The sequence below is a fragment of the Mirounga angustirostris genome, unplaced genomic scaffold (assembly GCF_029215605.1).
Source record: "Mirounga angustirostris isolate CCGP_5_RB_7025 unplaced genomic scaffold, mMirAng1.0.hap1 SCAF_2, whole genome shotgun sequence".
Classification (NCBI taxonomy): domain Eukaryota; kingdom Metazoa; phylum Chordata; class Mammalia; order Carnivora; family Phocidae; genus Mirounga; species Mirounga angustirostris.
Window position 1 is genome coordinate 85200738 of NW_026991710.1, and position 21213 is coordinate 85221950.

Here is a 21213-nt window from a genome sequence, read left to right on the forward strand (position 1 = left end):
TAATGTGATGACCCCTAAAACATAGCTAAAAAAATATTACTCTCAAAAGTATTCTGCAATATGAGCACGATGTTGGAAAATGAGCTGAAACTACAAAGTAGAAAGAGAAACTGTTCATTTAAGATGTGTGTTATTGTTGTTCTTCTAGATTTAGGTTTTTTTGTTGTTGTTGTTTTGTGCTAAAGGCATAGTTTAATTGTGCACTTCATTTTTAAGGTAAGTTTCTTTGAAAGAGAAATAAATCTATAACTTTATCCATATTATAGGCTGAAATGACTAAATTAATGTGCAGAAGTTCATGCTACTTTTTGTTTTCAAATACTAGAGACCATGATAAAATGTGAACTGAACATAAATCTTATCTTCCATTATTTAATGATAACAGGAAAAACATAACAGTACTAAAATGGAATCAATTTGCTACATTAGGTTTTAAAACGTGATTGATCTTTGTTAAGTGAGAATTTGTAGGTAAGTGGTTTTTAAATCGTTGAGTGCTTTTTTTAAGGGAAGTGTCCATGTAATAATTAGTAATTCTACATAAATAAATGAATCGTGGGCACCTGGGTGGCTCAGTTGGTTTAGCGACTGCCTTCGGCTCAGGTCATGATCCTGGAGTCCCGGGATCGAGTCCCACATCGGGCTTCCTGCTCAGCAAGGAGTCTGCTTCTCCCTCTGACCCTCCCCCCTCTCATGCTCTCTCTCTCTCATTCTCTCTCTCTCCCCCTCTCAAATAAATAAATAAATAAATGAATCATAAATGGAATAAATAATAATTGGCATAATCAGTATGACTCTTTCATCTTTGGGAAAACCTCTCTGATTTGTATTAGGAACACATTGACTGGAGAGAGGAAGATGGAATAGATGACTCTAAGATTCTTTTCAACTCCACAAATTTTTTAAAAATCTCACTTGAGTCACGTGATGGTAGAAAAAAATCTTCATTAAAAAAATCCTAATAAAATGTCAATATAATAATTTTTAGAGGCTTTTTGTTTCATGTGAATTGTTCAAAAATAAGCTTTTTCTTGCCACCCAGTAAGTCATAGAAGAGCATTAGTGCAGCTCGCATCTTTTAATCAGGTTTACATGATGGCTGGCTAGAAACCAGATGGGGCTGGGGGAGTAGGGGAGGCATGTGTAGGGGGAGAGGGATGGGTAGATGGGTATTTGGAAATTATAGCACCTACTAGGAGAGATTCCTGGGATAAAAGAAGCTGCTGGAAGATTAGAGGACATCGGAGGCATTCGGTTCAATAAAGGACAAAGGTAGCTATAGCCGCAGAAATATAATCACTGGAACTTCAAGTGAAATTTCAGAAGTTTCAGGTGGAGTAATTGAGAACACTCTGCAAAAGGTAGTGCAAGTCCTGCTATAAGAAACTGATTGTATTCCAGACTGATACTGTACATAGACAGTGCTTATAGAAGACATAAAGAAATTAAAAGAAAAAACTGATAGAAAGAATGAAAACAAGACAGAAAAATAAGAGTAAAGCATCCAATCGTATTATATTAAAATGCCATGACTAGGTTTTCCCCTCTCTGATGGGCCACTAACACAAATGCTAGGTAAAATGATAATGGAACAGTACCTTTCTTTTAGCCTTTAGCTGCTCATGATACTTGTCACAGGTATCTCCTGGGATCTCTCCTCCCCAGAGAGTAATTCCAACAATGGTGTATGTGACACCCATGACGAGCAATGGGAGGCAGTACACCAGTATAATGACAATAATATGGTAACTGCAAGAAATGAAAAAAGAAAAACAACCACCACATGCTGAAGAGCATATCGAGATGCAATATGTGGAACTTTGAATTCATTCCCTTTTAAATAATAATTGAAAATTCCCAAGATTATTTCCACATTTTTTCCAAGTCCTCATTTCCCAAATCCATCAAGATATCATGTTATTGTCTACTACAGGCATCCAAATGCTACCAGCTGATCTTTGTCAATCTCTGATTCATATGCAAAAACTACAGATGCATTGCAGTCCTGATTTAAACTATCCATGTTCTTCCTGCCTAGAGGTTCAGGATGAATGCCATTTCTCTGCTTGGTAATTGTTCAGCTAATCTAATTAAATTTATCATCAGAGAGAAAGAGATAAGACAGAATAAACGAATCAACTGACAGATCTTTTCTCATATGGAAAATTATTCTATATATCTCTGCAACAACAGTCATATTTGAAATAAATTGTTTTCTATCTGAATAAAAAATGTAACTAGATACTCTAAGCCACTTTGGATCCACAAGCTGTATGACTGTAATTTAAGAAAATCAGGTAATGACACTGACATGCATTTTTCCAACGTCATGACACATCTGATAGCATTATTAATTTGGTAAATAATATTCAGATGTTTTAGTCACACCGGTGTCATGATACTTTTAGCAAACTAAATTCTAGGACTTCATAGCTTTCAATCAAAATTTTAAGGATGCAGTTGGGGAGGAAAAGGAGGGCAACTGATAATATAACCACACAATTAGAATTTGTAGAAGTTTTGCATAATTTCCACTGTCTTAGGAAGGCTTTAAAGTAATTAAAGAATTTGGAACACTAGTCTTCTCAGTATCTGTTTCTTTGTAAAGAGAATCTTAAATCTCCTTGCCTTCCCGTTTCCTGATAGCTTACTAAATATTGAATTACTGTCAGTGGGAAGCAATTCGGTCAACAAATAATTTAATTTTATTATCATGGTTACTTTTATTTTGTTATACAGCTAAGATTTATTAATATCAGATAGAATAACAGTACTCGGTTTAATAACCACTGCCTTCTTTTCCTTCAATAAGTACTTCTTTTTTTTTTTTTTAAATATTTTATTTATTTATCTGAGAGAGAGAATGGGAGACAGAGAGCATGAGAGGGGGAGGATCAGAGGGAGAAGCAGACTCCCTGCTGAGCAGGGAGCCCGATGCGGGACTCGATCCCGGGACTCCAGGATCATGACCTGAGCCGAAGGCAGTCGCTTAACCAACTGAGCCACCCAGGCGCCCTCAATAAGTACTTCTTAATATTTTTATTTAAAAATCTCGACTCTGGGCAGTCAGAGAAAGACAAATACCATATGATTTCAATCATATGTGGAATTTAAGAAACAAAACAAATGAGCAAAGAAAAGAAAAAGAGAGAGAAACAAATTAAGAAACACTGTTAACAATAGAGAACAAACTGATGGTCACCAGAGGGAAGGATGGTGGGAGGATGGATTAAATAAGTGATGGGGATTGAGGAGTATACTTGTGATGAGCACCGGGTATTACATGGAATTGTTGAACCACTATATTGTACAGTTGAAACTAACATTATACTGCATGTTAACTAACTGGAATTAAAATAAAAACTTAAAATAAAAAAAAATCTGGACATTGGGTATAGACCAGTTTGATAAAACAGCTGCTTTAAAAGATGACCATTATATTTGTATTCTTGTTATTGTTAAAGGGAAAAATAGGACACTACACATGATTTTACTGAATTAAAATTTAAATGATCACAATAAAAAGTGCAAACAGGGGCATCTGGGAGGCTCAGTCAGTTAAGCTGCCAACTCTTGACTTCAGCTCAGGTCGCGATCTCAGGGTCCTGGGATCGAACCCCATGTTTGGAAGCACGGAGTCTGCTTGGGATTCTCTCTCTCTCTCCCTCTGCCCCTCCCCCGGTCTCTCTCTCTCTCTCTTTGTCTCAAATAAATAAATTTTTAAAAAATGCAAACAGTTGCCCAGTTATGTTTTTTTTTTTCTTTTTAGAACATGGGTCCAAAATATGAAATATCAAATTCTATCGTATAGAACTCGTATTTCCATTCCAACCTAGTGTTTATGTTTCTTTAATGCTAAAAGAAAGGAACACAACTAAGAGCCTACCAGAACTGCCTTTCCCTGGCCAGGATTTTAAAAGGGCAGTCAACACCTTTGGGCTTCAGTTCTTCTTTTCTCATTTTTTTCTCAATCAGTAATAACCCTGCTTTTGTTTGTGTAATGCTTTCATCTCCAGGGATCTTATCACTTCCTCCAGGAAACTCTCTAGCTCTACCCCATATAAATGTCATCAAATTTTTCCTATTAGAAACCTTTGTAACTTATAAAATTTATTGATCATATCATATTGCAGTATTTTAAACCTTTTTTTTTTAAAAAAAGATTTTAGTTTTAAGTAATCTCTACACCCAATATGGGGCTCGAACTCACAACCCTGAGATCAAGAGTTGCTCTACCAACTGAGCCAGCCAGGCTCTCCATGTATTATATTATTTTAATATGTCTATTTTCCCAAGTAATGTGTGAACCCTTGGGAGGAAATGCTTATGTCTTATTTGCTTAATTGTTTCTCCCAACCTGTAGTTTCCCTAGTGTTCAATAAATTGAATTGAAAACCGCAACAGAGAATTAACTTACGTGAAATGTTGTTTGGGACCTTCTGGCCATTGCACGTAGCAAAGAGTCCGGCCTGGCATGACTTTAATTTTGGAGTAAAGACACTGAGGGAAGGCAAGTAGGAATGCTAGAATCCAAATACTTCCAATGACGATCTTGGTTGCAGTGGCAGACAGTCTGGGTTTCAAGGGATCAATAATGGCCATATACCTATATAAAAACAAACAAAACCATTTTGTTGTATCTCTCGCTACAGAGTTACAAATGGAGTTTCAAAGGAGCTATCTCTCCGGTAAGCAAGTTAATGAGGATTTTGCTTACGTAGAGTTAGCATAGAATGATAATCACGTCCTAGTCCTAGGAATCAGGCAGGTTAAGTTTCAAATCCTATTCTGCAACTTATTTAACCTTTTTGAACCTCAGCTTCATTATTTTAAAAATAGAAATAAGAACACCCACCTCGTAGGGGGTGAAGTCAAGATTAATAGAAATAATGTAAGTGAAAGGTATTGATTATTTGGTGCTGTGCCTAGCACATTATCAGAATTCATAAAGGTCTGCTGAATGGGATTGGAAAAGTGTGTAGTAAGTGCTTAAAAATATGAGTTCTGTACCTCAAGACCTCCATTTTTCTTCTGTATGTTTACCTGTTTGCAAGAAAATTCTAGAGAACTAATATGGATATGATGGACAAAGATGAGGAACCCCTATAAAGATATCATCAACAACTTTATTTAAAAACATCAAGATACAAGTTCAGGATTCAGATAATAATAAATAAGTCCAGTTTGACTGAGGCTGTGCCTTGCTGTTACCTCTAAAATTGAATTCATGGTTTATCATGAAAATCTTCACAGTATCTATGTAACTCTGTATAACATAATAGTTATAGGAAAAATATATTTGAGACTCTTAAAAAGACACTTACATATGGTTTTTGTAGTGCAACTTTCTAGGAAATTGGAAACTCTCTGAATATGGTAACAAAAGTTATTTCACTTGGTAAAATAGTAACTATGTCTGGGAGAATCAATTAAAGTTTTAAATTGGATAATATGTCTAACTGCCAAATTCTGGCTAATAGAGCAGAAAGTTAATTACAAATTATACATAAAATCAATTATATTTCTGCGCTTCTATCAATAAAACATTATTTAAATTATTTTACTGTTGACCATTTTGTGTTTTTCAAATATATTTTGATTTATGCAAAATTTCCAAAGGCAACAATTTAATCAAAGAATGAGTGTTACTTAAACCCCAAACATTTTAATCTTAAGAATAAATGTTTCAAGATAAGGATAATTTATTAATTTGCTTATTGCTCTTTGTTTTATAACTATTAGGCAGAATTGGACCTTTAATAGATATATTGGAACTTATCTATATACTACTAATAATATTAACTTTAGTTGAAATTTACTTAAAGGAAATATCCTTAGTTTATTATGTATGACAGCTAATAGGTATAAGTGAATGTTAGGTATGAAAAAAAATCATAAAAACAGTACCATAGTTTCAGAAAATTAAGTAAACCACACAAGAAAATAAGATGCATATGTTTAAAACTGAAAATGTACCTCTTGTGCTTATGTTGGTGAATAATAGCAACATTTACTGATTGCCAACCATGAGCAAGAAATTTATTATATACACTATATATATTTAATATCTAGAACAATCTAGTCAACCAAATAATATTATTATCTCTATTTTACAGAAAACTGAAGCTTAAAGACATTAAGCAAATTGTTCAAAATGACCCAGATGGGAAGGGCTTAGAATTCTAAACCAGTTCTGCCAGTCTTCAAAGTCCATATGTTTATAGACTGTGGCTTTGAATATGACTGCTTATGTCAGGAATTGTGGAAGAGAAAGAAAAATATATAAAGTAGATGCCATCCAAAGAATCACATTTTGCCTTGGAATCCAAAAGCGTTCATGTGCAATGTTAATGACAAAAGTCAAGCATAGAAAGGTAATATTTGTAGTTGGGCATTTCTGTTTCCACTGCTGCTAATTATGATTCACCACAGCATTTCTCTCATTATATTGACTTGTTGCTTAATGGATGTTTCTAGAGCCAAGCACGGCACTTACCAATAAATTTTGTTGTACTGAACTGAATATTTCCCAACTCTCTCATAATCTTTGGCTTTTTTGCTTGCCCTGAAAGTATATGAATGCAGTTTGGATGTTTAGACAGTTGATTTTTTTAGACTAAAAAGAGAATTTGAGTGACATGAGCAGGGTTAGAGTTTTCTACAGTTACTACAACACAAATAATTCAAAAAAAGGTGCAAGTTGCTTATTGATTGTTTTGGTGACTTACTCTATATTACAGAAATTATTTCCTGACAGGGAGAATATTGTCTTATATGAATTATATGAAAACAATCAATTTATATTCTCATTAACTAACACTTTAGTGAAAATAGAAATTTAGGAACTTCAAGTTGACATTTTTATCATTTCTGGTTTGATCCATTATTCATTCAACCAAACATTCATTGAATGCCTACTGTGGTATTCTAAACACTACAGTGATACAACACTGAGGAGAAATGATCTTCACAGAGCTCACAGTCCAGTGAAGTAGATAGATACTAACCAAATAATGTAAAATAAACATAAAATTACAAATATGACAAGTGTTACAAAGGCAAGCAACATATAGCCATGTGAATGCTTTTACTGGGAAAAACATATTTAGATTGTGACTCAGTCTTCCCTAAGAAAAGTCATTCTGGCTTGAAGTTTGGAAAGGTGACTAGGCAAGGTGGCGGAAGAATAAGGATTGCCAGAAGATTTGTGGAAGAGCAAAGGACATGTGAAAAACTTCTGTGTTAATGGGTTTTTATTGGTTGAATTGTGTGTCTTTAAAAAAGATATGTTTAAGTCCTAAACCTCTCTACCACAGAATGTGACCCTAGTTGGAAATCGAGTTTTTATAAAGGCAACTGAGTCAAAATGAAGTCATTAGTGTGGGCCCTAATCCAATATGACTGATTTAAAGGAGAAATTTGGGAAGAGAGAGAAACATATGGAGAATGCCATACGAAGATGGAGGACTGAATGATGCATCTAAAGAAATCAGAAGGGGAGACAAACCATGAGAGACTCTTGACTCTGGGACACAAACTGAGGGTTGTGGAAGGGGATGTGGGTGGGGGGATAGGGTAATTGGGTGATGGGCATTAAGAAGGGCATGTGATGTGATGAGCACTGGGTATTATACGCAACTAATGAATCATTGAACACTACATCAAAAACTAATGATGCAATGTATGGTGATTAACATAACATAATAAAAACAAACAAACAAACAAAAAACCCCAAAAAACTAATGATGTTGGCTAATTGAATTTAAATTAAAAAAATAAATAAAAGCCAAGGAATGCCAAAGACTGCCAGCAAACCACAAAAAGCTAGGAGGAGGCAAGGATTTCCTTACAGGTTTCTGAGGGAGCTTGGCCCTTGGCAACCCCTTGATTTCAGACTTCAAGCTTCCAGAACTGTTAAGACTGTAAAATTCTGTTGTTTTAAGTCACTCCATTTGTGTTACTTTGTTACAACAGCCCCAGGAAACCAAAGCAATGGATAAGGAGGGGGAAGCATTGGGCACTTGAGTAATTAAAGACTACTGTAACAGAAACATAGAAAGTGAGTGGGGGAAGTGGTTTGAGATGGAGTTGTACAGCAGGGTGTAGGTCTTTTGTCCTATGGCAAGTAGTTGAGGTGATCAGTCAGAGGAGAATAATCAGATTTTAGTATGGAGAATGGACTGAAGGAAGGAAAAGAATGGAAGCAGGGGAGTAAGTAACTTGGCTATGTTTTGGTTTCGACGAGAGGATTGCTGCTTCGAGTAGGGTGTTACCTGGGAGATTGAATTATGTTAATGGTTTGAGGAAAATAAAGGAATGTTGAAACATTGTAGAAAGGGAGAGCCAATTGGCCAAAGAAGTAGGTACAATTGCCAGGCACTGCTGACAAGACCAATTTGAAATTGGTAATTAAGAATTCTTTGTGGCATCAATATTTCCTATTCTGTGACTCTCTCCAGCAATAATAATTTGCTCAAAAGTAGGCATAAAAAATAAAAGGATCCTTGGGCTCATTCACATGAATATCCTCTGGACCCTGAGAAGAAATGATCCAATCTGAGTTATATTATCACCTAAATGATTGTCAGTACTTTTATTTCTCCTTTCAAGAAATTTGTATCTTTGATGTGATCACGTTAGCTGTTCCTAGGTTTTTGTCTGAGCTTCTCACTACCATTCTTCCCTCACTAAACAGATTCTCAGATATGTTAGTCTCCTTGGTCTGATTATTTCGTATGTAATAGCTAAGATTGGATTCTTCACTCTTCCAATTAGCATATCACTTAAACAAGTTTAAAATCACTTTTTATTAGCGGCTCTCTTGGCGCAGTGGGCAGTGCGTCGGTCTCATAAAATCACTTTTTATTATCTTTTGAATCTGAAATTTTCAGAAGCATCCATTGAAATCTCATATTTTTAATGCCATATTTTATCAATTTTCCTTCTCATTCTAATGAATTCCTTTACCACTTGCTTTTTTTCTGATATAATTGAAGGGTCTTTTCTGGTCCTTTGATGTCTAAAATAGAATATTTTGACATAACTTTTTCAATAAGTAAGCCTTTTCCATTTTGCAATTCTTCTTGATATCTGTCTGGTATAATTCTTCTTTTTGTTAACATTTTTATTAAGCTCTGTTTCTGGATCTTTTTGTGCTTCTGCAAATTTTAAAATTTTGGTATGAAGACAGAGTGCACTCTTCAGATGGGTACTTGATTATATTAACAATGCAAAGAATATTTGCGAAATGACATGGGTTTGGCTGTTTTCCAATTTGCTTCTGGCCACAGTAGACAATGTCTTAGTCCGTAAAGCCCATATATAAAATGCTATCTAGCTACTCTCTGTGCAAAGTAAAAATTAGTTGCAATAGGTGTTCATGACACATAAAATTTCAACTTCTGACCTTTGGTGCTAAGGCGTTTTCTGCTTTGAAAAGTCACTAGAGAGAAATATAATCTTTTCTGAAATTGCATTTTGTAGACAATTTTATTTTGTGCTTTTTCATAAGTGTTTTAAAGAAGCAAGAGTGAGCCAATTAATCTGTTATATTGTCTTAGTGAATTTTGAAAGGAACAAGTATTTATTAAAATGAACACATATACATATATTCAAATACATGTACACATATAATAGGAACTTTAAAATATTATCAAGCGAGAAACAAATCACTACTTAATCAAGTTTTTTTTATTTTTTTAAAGATTTTATTTATTTATTTGTCAGAGAGAGAGAGCACAAGCAGGGAGAGCGGCAGGCAGAGGGAGAAGCAGGCTCCTGGCTGAGCAAGGAGCCCAACGCGTAACTCAATCCCAGGACCCCGGGATCATGACCTGAGCCAAAGGCAGACACTTAACGGACTGAGCCACTCAGGCATCCCAAGTTTTTTGATTTTTGTAAATAAAATTTATAAACAGGCATTTGAGGGAGATTATATTTAAAAAATAAAGTTTCCGAATAGTGAAAGTACTTGACCCTCACTATATATACTTTCAATTTAAATTTAGCAATTAGGTCTATCTATTCATTTATTAACCGAATATCAGCTATTTGTTTTCAACTATTTCTTGAATGCTTTTTTTCAAGATTGTATTACAATCTTTGGCCATATTGGTAAATGAAATAGATATAGTTCCTACTCTTCTGGAGTTCAGAGTCTAACGCAGAAGATATACATTATTCAGATAGTCACAAAATACGTTAAGAAATTACTACCTAAATGTTGCTTAGGAAACATTGCCTCTGGGATATTTAGTTAAACTTTCCTTGGAGCTTTATTGTAATGACCTGCGCAAGTTCAGCACCCTCCCCCATGACTTCTAAGTGAAATCCAATCTGTCCTATTTGGTACCCTCTGTTTCTGTTCTTGAATCTATATGAAATACATTCATCTCACCCATTGTGAACCTGGCTGTGAAATTGTACTGATGATTTCCACAACAAATCCAATTATATAAAGCATTTCAGATTTTAAAATTTTATTGGATTTAAGAGTTTAGGGGAGGGGAGAATATACTGGCACTCTTTGTCCTGATTCTAAACTCGACTTCTCCTCTCTTTGTTATATTCACTTTATTTCTGTAACTTAAAAAAAACTCTCCATGTAACATGGGTGGCCCTACCATGTACAATGCCTTGAGCAGTTTAGCCCAGTTGCCTGTACTGTCAATAGGCTAATCTGTCTAGCATAATCCTTTGGGAAGTCTGCAAAATAAAATTGTCTCCCTTGTGTACACCATGATGTTATGAAGACATGTCCTAGTAATTATAAAACATAAAACAAGCAGTTTGACCTAGTCTGAGGTATAGGTTGAAATGATGGTAGAGATATTAATAGGCATGGCTTCCCTGAGGAAGCAACATCAGTTTAGAATGATAAACAGGAGTTAATTAGAATGAAGGTGCATTTGGAAGAGAAAGTAATAGCAAGTCCTGAGGTTAGAGAAAGCATAAGGTATTTGAGGAACTAAAAAAGCCAGCTTCTCTACAGCACAGAGGAGGGAAAAGTAAAGGTGTCAAATGAGGCTGGAGATGTAGGTATTAATCATGACTTCACTGATATTATATATCCAATATATATTTAGATTTTCTTTCTTGACAATAAAAGCAATAATTGCTAACACCTGTACCAGATGCTATTCTAAGAGCTTTATATATAAATCATTTAATCTTTAAATTCTATTTGTAGTAATTACAAAATGAGTTAGAACAAAATGCTACCTCATTAGTGAGTATGACGTAAAACAATTTCTCCTCAAAATTTCGGACACGAATTTAGAAGTGGTTTTCTAAATTGACAATATAAAACTTACTGCTAATGATGATCTTATGTTATTTATACTACCTCTGATGATAAATAATTAAAAAATCAGAACATAATAGGTTATTTCATCCATGAGATACTATAAAACTCTAAATCACTTTTTTTGAAGTCCAATTTACTAACACTTTGTGTCATTTCTATATCGTTTCAGAAAAATAATGAAGGATCTTTTCTGAATTTATGAGACCGACGCACTTCTATATATATCACTTCGAAAGTACTGCTTTCACAAAGTCACCTTTATGTTATCGATCATGTACTAAAAAGTTAATTAGTTTCTTTGCTAAGAAACTAATTCCTCTTGAAAATACTTTTGAACTCTTGGCAGATTATTTTCCTGGAAGCAATGCCTTCATTAAAATATATCTGAAGTTAAATTGACCTATAATATTTTTAGTATTCAGTATTTTATAGAGATAACACAAAACACTATACGTAATTGTGTATAGTATAATTATACATGCTATTCCATTTATACTATAAGGTAATATGCTTCCTAAAATGCATACAAAACCTCTTTTCAGAACAATAAGAAAAGATATTCAATCCAGTTTAATTTCATTTTATAAGGAAAAGAGTTTTTAGATGAAGGGACAATTCAAAAGGTTGCCCCAAAGTGGAGGAATTAGAGTAAGAGCTAAAGAAACTCCCAGGTGGGAGCAATAGACATGTCAAATTATAATTCACGGGTAAAGGAAGTGAAATTTCTTAAGAAGAGAAGAAGACTCAGGACACTTGCTAGCTTTAGTCAAATGTATAAAGAGCTGTAGTGTAGATAGTAGAGCAGTTTTAGATCACTATAGGAGGTAGAGCTCAGACTACAGTTTCTGGAGGAAGATGAATCACAACTCCCTAGGGGACAATAGATTGTCTCCAGTGGTAATAAGTCTCTTTTTCTTCTCTCTCTCTGTTGTTGAGGCACTCAGGAATCAGGAATAAAATGAGTCACCATTTATTGAGTGAATTAAAGGATTATAAACGTAAGGTGAATTGTTGAAATAGATAAAAGTAGTCTCCCACACAACTTTGAGATTCTAATTTTCATCAGAGGGAGGTTGTCTGAAAACTAATTATAGTTCCAGGCCCTCATCATCAGAATTATAACAGGAAGCAGATTATTGGGACAATTGAGTGAAGTAACTTATTACTTTGTGTAATTTGCAGAGTACTACAAGCATGACTCATATATCCAATAGTATTGAGCCCAAATTCACTTCCCCTCTATTAGCTTCCCCTTATAATTATTTGACTTCTCTTTTTATATGACTTTTATATGCATTGATTAAGTAAAAGCTACATATTATAATTGGCACTGCAAGTCAATAATTTTGGCAGACATTTTTCTTAACTAACAGCAACATTAGGAGAATTATGAGAGTGGATGGAAACATTTTATATCTACTCTTTGACAGGGTGAATGACTTCAGAAAAAACATGAATATTACTATGCATATATGAAAATATGTTTATATTTCAATAATAGGTTTTACATTTTGGGAAAATGAATACTTTTTTGAGTGTGCTCATTGTAAGTATTATTCATATGTACATATGAGTTACTCTGAACCCCTTTATTTTTCTCATTTCCTTTGCATAATCAGAAACCTTATCAGTTCAGCTTCTGACACCATCAAATCTATTCTGTCCTCCCTTCCAACTCTCAATTCCTGAACTACTGGAACATCACCAAAATGGGTTTCCCTGATGCTACTCTTTCTTCACAATGTCTTTAAAGTTATCTTTCTAAATTATTTCACTGTCTCTTCACTTTTGACAGGATTAACTGCAATTCTGCACACCCTTTAGTACAGTGGCACTAAATATCTTACCTTTCACTCAAACTTACTACATTGTATCAGTCAGAGCTCCAGAAGAAACAGATGGCACACCTGCGTGGGAAAACTAGAGAGGTTTTTTTTTTTTTTAAGATTTTATTTATTTATTTGACAGGGAATTAGCGAGAGCAGGAACACAAGCTGGGGGAGTGGGAGAGGGAGAAGCAGGCTTCCAGCCGAACAGGGAGCCCGATGTGGGGCTCGATCCCAGGACCCTGGGATCATGACCTGAGCTGAAGGCAGACACTTAATGGCTGAGCCACCCAGGCGCCCCAGGAAAACTAGAGAGTTTAATAAAGAGGTCATTTATAAAATTAAATAGATAAGCCATTTACAAACCCCATTTTACAAAAGTGTAATAGGAAATCAACTTGAAATGAACATTCCTAGGACTAGCAATAGCAAGGAGTGGGAGGACTGGGTGTCCCCACTGGCTAGGTCTGAAGGATGAAAGAATGCTATAATCTGAAGTGAGGAGATGAACCCTCAGGGGAGGAGCACTTGACAAGAGATATGTTGGGGGCTTAGCCAATTTGCAGCAATCCTGAATGGAAGGAGTGGTAGTAGATACAACCCAAAGTTGCTCTCCTCTCTTCCTCCCATTTCCTCCAAGTGTCTCCCATTAGGCAAAGCCAAGAAGAGACCAGGGAGCAAGGGACCCTATACATGCATTTAGTCCACAGATATGGTCAGCCTGGTGGGGAAGGGGCAGAAAAATGGAGTAGACTAAGTAGAGAGTAAATGTGAGCTGAGAAATGGAAATTGTCCAGCTCACATAGCCTTTAATAATTTCATGTTTCTCACCTGGTAGTTTCTTTGCTGGAATGATTTCTCTTGCTCATACCTTACTCTAAAGTTCTACAGCTGCTAAACTTTTAGGCATCCTTCAGTTTCCACTCAGGTTACGGAATGATCACTGTGGATTCCTTCCCTTCTCTCTGTCCAGAGTTAGTTTTTAACTTTCTCAGTGCTCCAACAGCCTTATGCTCATATTTTGATTTTAGATCATTGGAATTACTGATTTACTCTTCTCTGTGTTCTGTAGCACCTAACAAAGTATCTATAGTAGTCGACGTGATAGTTTAATAGTGACTGCAAATGGTTATTACATATTTGGACGTTGAATACTTGAATACTTCTATGGTTGTTGAATATTTGGATGGAGTGAATAATTGATTACAAATGGAGACTTCAGCATGTATACAATTTTTAAAGGAATAGCTTTCTTAACTTTGCTAAATGGGAATGATAAACATAATATAGAGTATGATTATAAGGTTAAAAGAACATTAAATAACACAGTATATTCAAAGAGACTTAGCTAATGTCAGGCACAGTAGACACTCAATCTAAAACATTCCTAACTATGTTGAATAAAATGAAATTAACACTTAGGACAAAAACAAAAACAAAACAGCTCATGTGGTAAGTTTGAGACAAAAACAAACAAAACAAGTTAACATGGTTCTTAGAACTTGTGATTGGCATGGAAAGAAAAACAAGTTTATGTCCAAATTCTAATCTAAGGATTGAAAAAACATCTTTTGATATTGTCCCTAGCTCTTCAACACAAACTTATCCTATAAGGGTAGCAACACTATAGGTATTTCTCTTCTAAATCTCTCCATCTGAAACAATTTTCTATATAGGGAGTAACGAAATTTCTATGCAACTTCAATAAGGACATCTAATGCTCAATGATTCAATGAATCAATGATTCAATGGAAATATTCAGTGTTACGTTTGGAGGTTTTTAAAATTCTTTGTGTATACTAGGAATCAATTTTGTCTAATGTGGATCTACACCATATCAAACTCCTTTCTGAAATAAATAGTGGCATGTAGCAGCTCCACTAGATTATCTTCAAACTCATAGAGATGATGACACTCATAAAGCAGGAGGATTTCTAAATCTTTGGGTATTTAAGTTCTGATGATGTAAAGGCTTCTTTAATTGTGCAAATGGAAGAAAACAGGTAATAGATAACCTTTAAATTTGGATTATAAAGATGGAAAATGAAAGCTTTTTCATATCTTATTTTCTTTCTAATTATGTTTTCATTATATCTTTTTAAGGTAATTTGTGCTCAAATTATTTAATGATAGGAAATGATAGGAAAACAATTTAAAAAATTTCTTCCATTCACTCAGTCATGCAAGAAATATGTATTGAATGCCAAATATATGTAGTCATTATCCTAGATGTTATGAATATAGTAGTAAACAAAATAGATAATAGTAAATATTATGAAGAAAAACAAAGCACAATATGTGGATAGAAAATAACATGAGGCTACCATTTAGATGGTGATCACTCAGTTCACATATGATATACGCTGAGAAAATGAAAGGTATCTATTCATTTCTTTGTAAGAGTTGCTTTTTTGTCCTCTTACAACACAACTATAAATATAATTTTATTTTAATAACTTTTCTTCTTTGTGGGCCATAACTCTTCCATGCTTTCCTGAACAACAATATGCCAACCAATTAGAAAACTTAAGTAAAATTGAAGAATTCCTAAAAGGAAATAAAAGACTGAAATTGACTCAACAAAAATAGAAAATCTGAATTTACATATAACAAATACAGATATAAAACTAGAAATCAAAAATATTCCCACAAAGAAAAATCAGGTTTAAATCATTTCAGTGGTGAATCTGCTTAAACATTTAATGACATAATATTACCTGTCATGGGGATGTAGTGTACAGCATTGCTCCCATAGTTTATACTGTATTGTATAGTTGAAAGTTGCTAAGAGAATAGATCTTAAAAGTACTCATCACAAGAAAAAAATTGTAGCTGTGTGGTGATGTATGTTAGCTAGACTTATTGTGGTGATAATTTTATAATATACACAAATATCAAATTATTTTATGTATGCAAAATATAATATAATATAATATAATATAATATAATATAATATAATATGTCAATTATTTCAGAAACATACAAAAAAAGTATTATCCATCATGAAAAAGTGGGAATTATTTGAGGAATTCAAGGTTGATCTGAAAGTCAGTTAATATAATATACCATAGTAATAGGATAAAGAACAAAGACCATGTGGTCATATTAACAGAGGCAGAAAATAATTATCCAGAATCCAAAAGTTTTTCAGAATAAAAACTCTCCACACACTGGGAATATAAAGGAACTTCTTCAACCTGATAAAGTGCATTGATGAAAAATCTACAATTAACATCATACTTAATTGTGAAAAATTTAATTCTTTCTCCCTATAATCTGGAGCAAGGCAAAGATGTCCAATTTCATCACTTCCAATAAAAATTGTACTGGAAGTTCTAGCCAGGTTAATCAATCAGGCAAAAAAACAAACAAAAATAAAATATAAAATAAAAGAAATGAAGAAATAAAAGGCATCAAATTGAAAAGAAGAAAGTAATGTCTTTATTAGCAAGTGACATGATCCTCCATACTGAATATCCTAAGGAATGCACAAAAGCCAAAACCCATTAAAATTAATAAAAAGTGCATCAAGGTCACAGGGATACTAGTTCAGTCAACTGCATTTCTACATAAAAGCTATGAACAATCTGAAAATGAACTTTAAAAATTCCGTTCAGCAATGAGGAATTTGAGAAACAAAATAGATGAACGTATGGGAGAGGGAAATAAAAGAGAGAGGGAAACAAACCATAAAAAACTCTTAAAGATGGAGAACAAACTGAGGGTTCATGGAGGGAGGGTGGTGTGTGATGGGCTGGATGGGTGATGGGTATTAAGGAGGGCACTTGTTGAGACGAGCACTGGGTGCTGTATGTAAGTGATGAATCACTGAATTCCATTCCTGAAACCAATATAGCACTGTATGTTAACTAACTAGAATTTAAATAAAAATAAAAATTTAAAATCCCATTCAGCAGCACCAAAAAGGATAAAATATTAGGAATAAATTTAATGAAAGACTTGTACATTGAAAACTACAAAACATTGCCAAAAGATATTAAAGAAATTAAGGAATACCTCAATAAAAGGAGGGACTGTCCATGGATGGGAAGTCTCACTAAGCTGACACTACTTCCCAAGTTGATTGAAAGGTTCAACACAATCCTTAAAAAAATCCTTCTTCTAATTTCAAAATTTAAAAAGCTGATCCTAGAAATAATTTGGAAATGTCTCCTGGAATAGTCAAAACAATTTTGAAAAATAAGGACAAAGTTGAAAGACTTACACTTCCATATTTCAAAACCTATTATGAGCCCACAGTAATCAAGATAGTATAGTACTGGCAGAAAAATAGACATATAGATCAATGATCTAGAAATCGCAAGTGTTCAGAAATAAACACTTACATTTATTGGTTGATTTTTTGTATTTTTTTTTTAAGATTTTATTTATTTGATAGAAACAGCGAGAGAGGGAACACAAGCAGGGGGAGTGAGAGAGGGGGAAGCAGCCTTCCCCCTGAGCAGGGAGCCCGATGTGGGGCTCGATCCCAGGACCCTGAGATCATGACCTGAGCCGAAGGCAGACGCTTAAGGACTGAGCCACCCAGGCGCCCCTTATTGGTTGATTTTTGACAAATATGCCAAAGCAATTTAGTGAGGGGTAGTCTTTTCAACAAACAGTACTGGAACAATTGGATAGCCACACACAGAAAGATGAATTGTTACCCCACAGCTCACACCACACACAAAAATTATCTCCAAATGGATCATATATAAATGTAAGATCTAAACCTATAAAACGACTGGGAAAAAAACATAGAGCTGAATCTTCTCTACCTTAAGGTAACTAATGATTTCTTAGATTGACCACAAAAGCACAAACAATGAAGGGGAAAAAATGATATATTGTACTTCATCAAAATTAAACATTTTGCTCTTCCAATTCACCATGAAGAAAGTAAAAAGACAAGCCAAAGACAGGGAGAAAATATTTGCAAATAATACGTCTAATAAAGGACTTGTGTCTAAAATACACAAATCATTCTTACAAAAGGTATAGCATAAAGGAAAAAATTATTTTGTGTTCTGATTGTGGTGGCTGTTAAGTGAATCTATTCATGCATTAAAAATCCTGCATTTGTACATCAATTAAAATCAATTTTACTGTCTGTTAATTTTAAAATAAAGTTATATAATTGGAATTTAGATTTTCACACATCATTGAAATCAAATTTGTGATTTCTAATCATATTAAATATTCTTGGTATTAAAATATTTGTGTGAAAAGGGTTATCATGTAAACACTAACTCCCCCTCCCCCAAAAGATTGACTATATAAGGGACGCCTGGGTGGCTAAGTCATTTAAGCGGCTGCCTTTGGCTCGGGTCATGATCCCAGGGTCCTGGGATCGAGTCCCACATCGGGCTCCTTGCTCAGCAGGGAGCCTGCTTCTCCCTCTCTCTCCCTCTGCTTGTACTCTGTCAAATAAATAAAATCTTTAAAAAAAGAAAAAAAGATTGACTATATAAGTTTCACAAACTTTAGACTTGAAGGCATGAAGTGATACTAAATATAAAGATGGACATTTCATAATGATAAAAAGAATAAGTTCAACAGGAAAGCATAACAAATCCTAGATTTGTATTAACACTGCTTTAAAATATGCAAAACAAAATGGACAGAACTAAAATAAAAAATACATTCCAATCATAGCTGGGCTATCACATAATTCTCTCAGTAACTGATAGAACAGAAAGCAAAACAACAATAACAAAACCTAGAAAAGATGAAGATGTGAACATGATTAATGAACTTGATGTACTTAGGAGAGTTCATCACATCAGACAATGTCAACACTTCTCTTGATTTATTTTGAAACTTTATATATGTGGTGCTTGTAGGATTTTTTAAAACAACCTATCAGAGTGATTTTCCCTAAAAATTAACAAATCGAATACTGGAATCATATCCAAATAGCAGATGAATGGAAAATATTGTACAAAGGGTCATTAAATATCCCCTATTATATAACTCCAGAGCTTTGCAGGCACAGGTACATGTAAAGAACCTCAGGATGAGTTCTAAGAAACAGGTTACAGCAAAGGCTAAACCATTGTCCAGGCTTCTAGCAAAGTAACAGAGTAATGAGAAAGCATATGAACATTCAGGTCTTTCTACAAAATGAAATTGTGGAAAAGTAATCTTATCCTGCTTTATAGAAAGTTACATTTTCCCCTCAGAGTATTAAACTGAGGATACTAGGGTATATTAAGAAAATGCAGGGGCTTCTGGGTGGATCAGTTGGTTAAACGTCTGCCTTCAGCTCAGGTCATGATCCCACAGTCCTGGAATCCTTCCCTGAGTGGGGAGCCCACTTCTCCCTCTCCCTCTGCCCCTCCCTGTGCTCATTCTCTTTCTCTCTCTCTCCCTTGCTCTCACTCTCTCTCTCTCTCTCTCTCAAATAAATAAATAAAAGAAAAGAAAATACAAATTCCCCATAAGGGACAATATTGCTATATATCTTGGTTCATTTTTCATTTCCTTTTTACTATTTTATTTATGCATATGCATACTTATGCATGTATCATTATATAATTATATCTTGTACCTGTTTATAATTATCTACATTCTCTACAATTAATATTTGATTGCATGCTCTTTGAATATAAATATTATCAAAATACTATTCTTAATTACTACATAATACCCTAAAACGTGCATAAGAATGTCTATTTCTGACCTTTTATGATGTGAAAAAACTGCAAACAATAAAGTCATTCTTTTTTTTCAAAGATTTTATATATTTATTTGAGAGAGAGAGAAATGAGAGAGAGCACATGAGAGGGGGGAGGGTCAGAGGGAGAAGCAGACCCCCCGCCGAGCAGGGAGCCCGATGCGGGACTCGATCCAGGGACTCCAGGATCATGACCTGAGCCGAAGGCAGTCGCTTAACCAACTGAGCCACCCAGGCGCCCAATAAAGTCATTCTTTGCAACCTTATTTTTTATGGATAGATACCTGGAGTTAGAATTGCTGTGTCTAATGGAATGAGCAATTTTAATATATACATTACCAAATTGATTTCTCAAAATGTTCTGATTTGTTTCCACCAGCAAAAAATTAGAATGCCTGCTTTCCTAACTTTCATCAGCACTGTATTAACATAAAATATTTTTAAATGAATGTATATTTCTTTGGTTATTGTTAAGATAAATATTTTTCATTTATTTATATAGTAGTTTTATTCCTTTAAAAACTGTCATTTTGCATGTTTGCATTAATATTTTCTTATTGATTTATAGGAGCTCATTATAAGTTAAAGTTATTAACCTTGTGTCTATCACTTACATTGAAAATAACTAAAACAGTTTGCTTGCTATTTAATTATGCTTTAATACTTTTGATTTTGTGGTTAAACTCTATAAAGTTTTGGTTATATAGTTTCTTACAGTCAAATCAACTAATATCTTTCTCTGCATTCTTTTGCTGTCCTGATGCTTAGAAATTTTTTTCCCACCTAAGATTATTTAATAAGTTTTTCTATTTTATTCTTCATGGTTTAATTGTTATATTTTAACTATTTAGTCTATCTGATATTTCTATTAGCACATGGTGTAAAGTGAGACTCTAACTTACTTGTGTTTTCCCAAAATAATTAGATAAATTCCAAATTTCTTATTTTGACTAATTATGCTTTTACTGGCTTGTGATATTTTCTTTGTATAATCTCATATGTATAGGGATTTCATTACATATATTATCAACCTGACTTGGTTCTTGTTCAACAGTTCCAATTTTTTTCATTTATTATAACTTATAATACTTTCTCATTCTCATCAGCAATTCCCTTTATTATTATTTTTATTATTAACAAACATTTCTTGGTTAGTCCCACCAACTTACTGTCAGAAAAACTGTAGTAGACTATTTTAGATTCTATTCAACTTCCACTGTGGTTTTACTAGAATTACATTGAGCCTTAAGACAACGATTACATTTTTACGGTTTAGTTTTTTTACTATATGTCTTCATTTGCAAGCCTGTGTGTGTGTGTGTGTGTGTGTGTGTGTGTGTAAAGTTTATTTCATATAGTTCTCACATATTGTGTTTGGGGATAAATATTTGTTTATCATGTTAAGA

At 34.1% G+C, this 21213-nt stretch overlaps 1 protein-coding gene across 1 annotated transcript in view; it reads right to left on the reverse strand.

The window, feature by feature from the left end:
* Window positions 1–21213, reverse strand: part of TACR3 (tachykinin receptor 3) — a 78893-nt gene that overhangs the window by 35383 nt on the left and 22297 nt on the right. Inside the window, exons 2-3 of the mRNA XM_045879404.1 lie at window positions 4418–4606; window positions 1599–1749 (exon numbers count right to left, since the gene is read on the reverse strand). Coding sequence (XP_045735360.1) covers window positions 1599–1749; window positions 4418–4606 — 340 coding nt within the window. The remainder of the gene's footprint in view (window positions 1–1598; window positions 1750–4417; window positions 4607–21213) is intronic.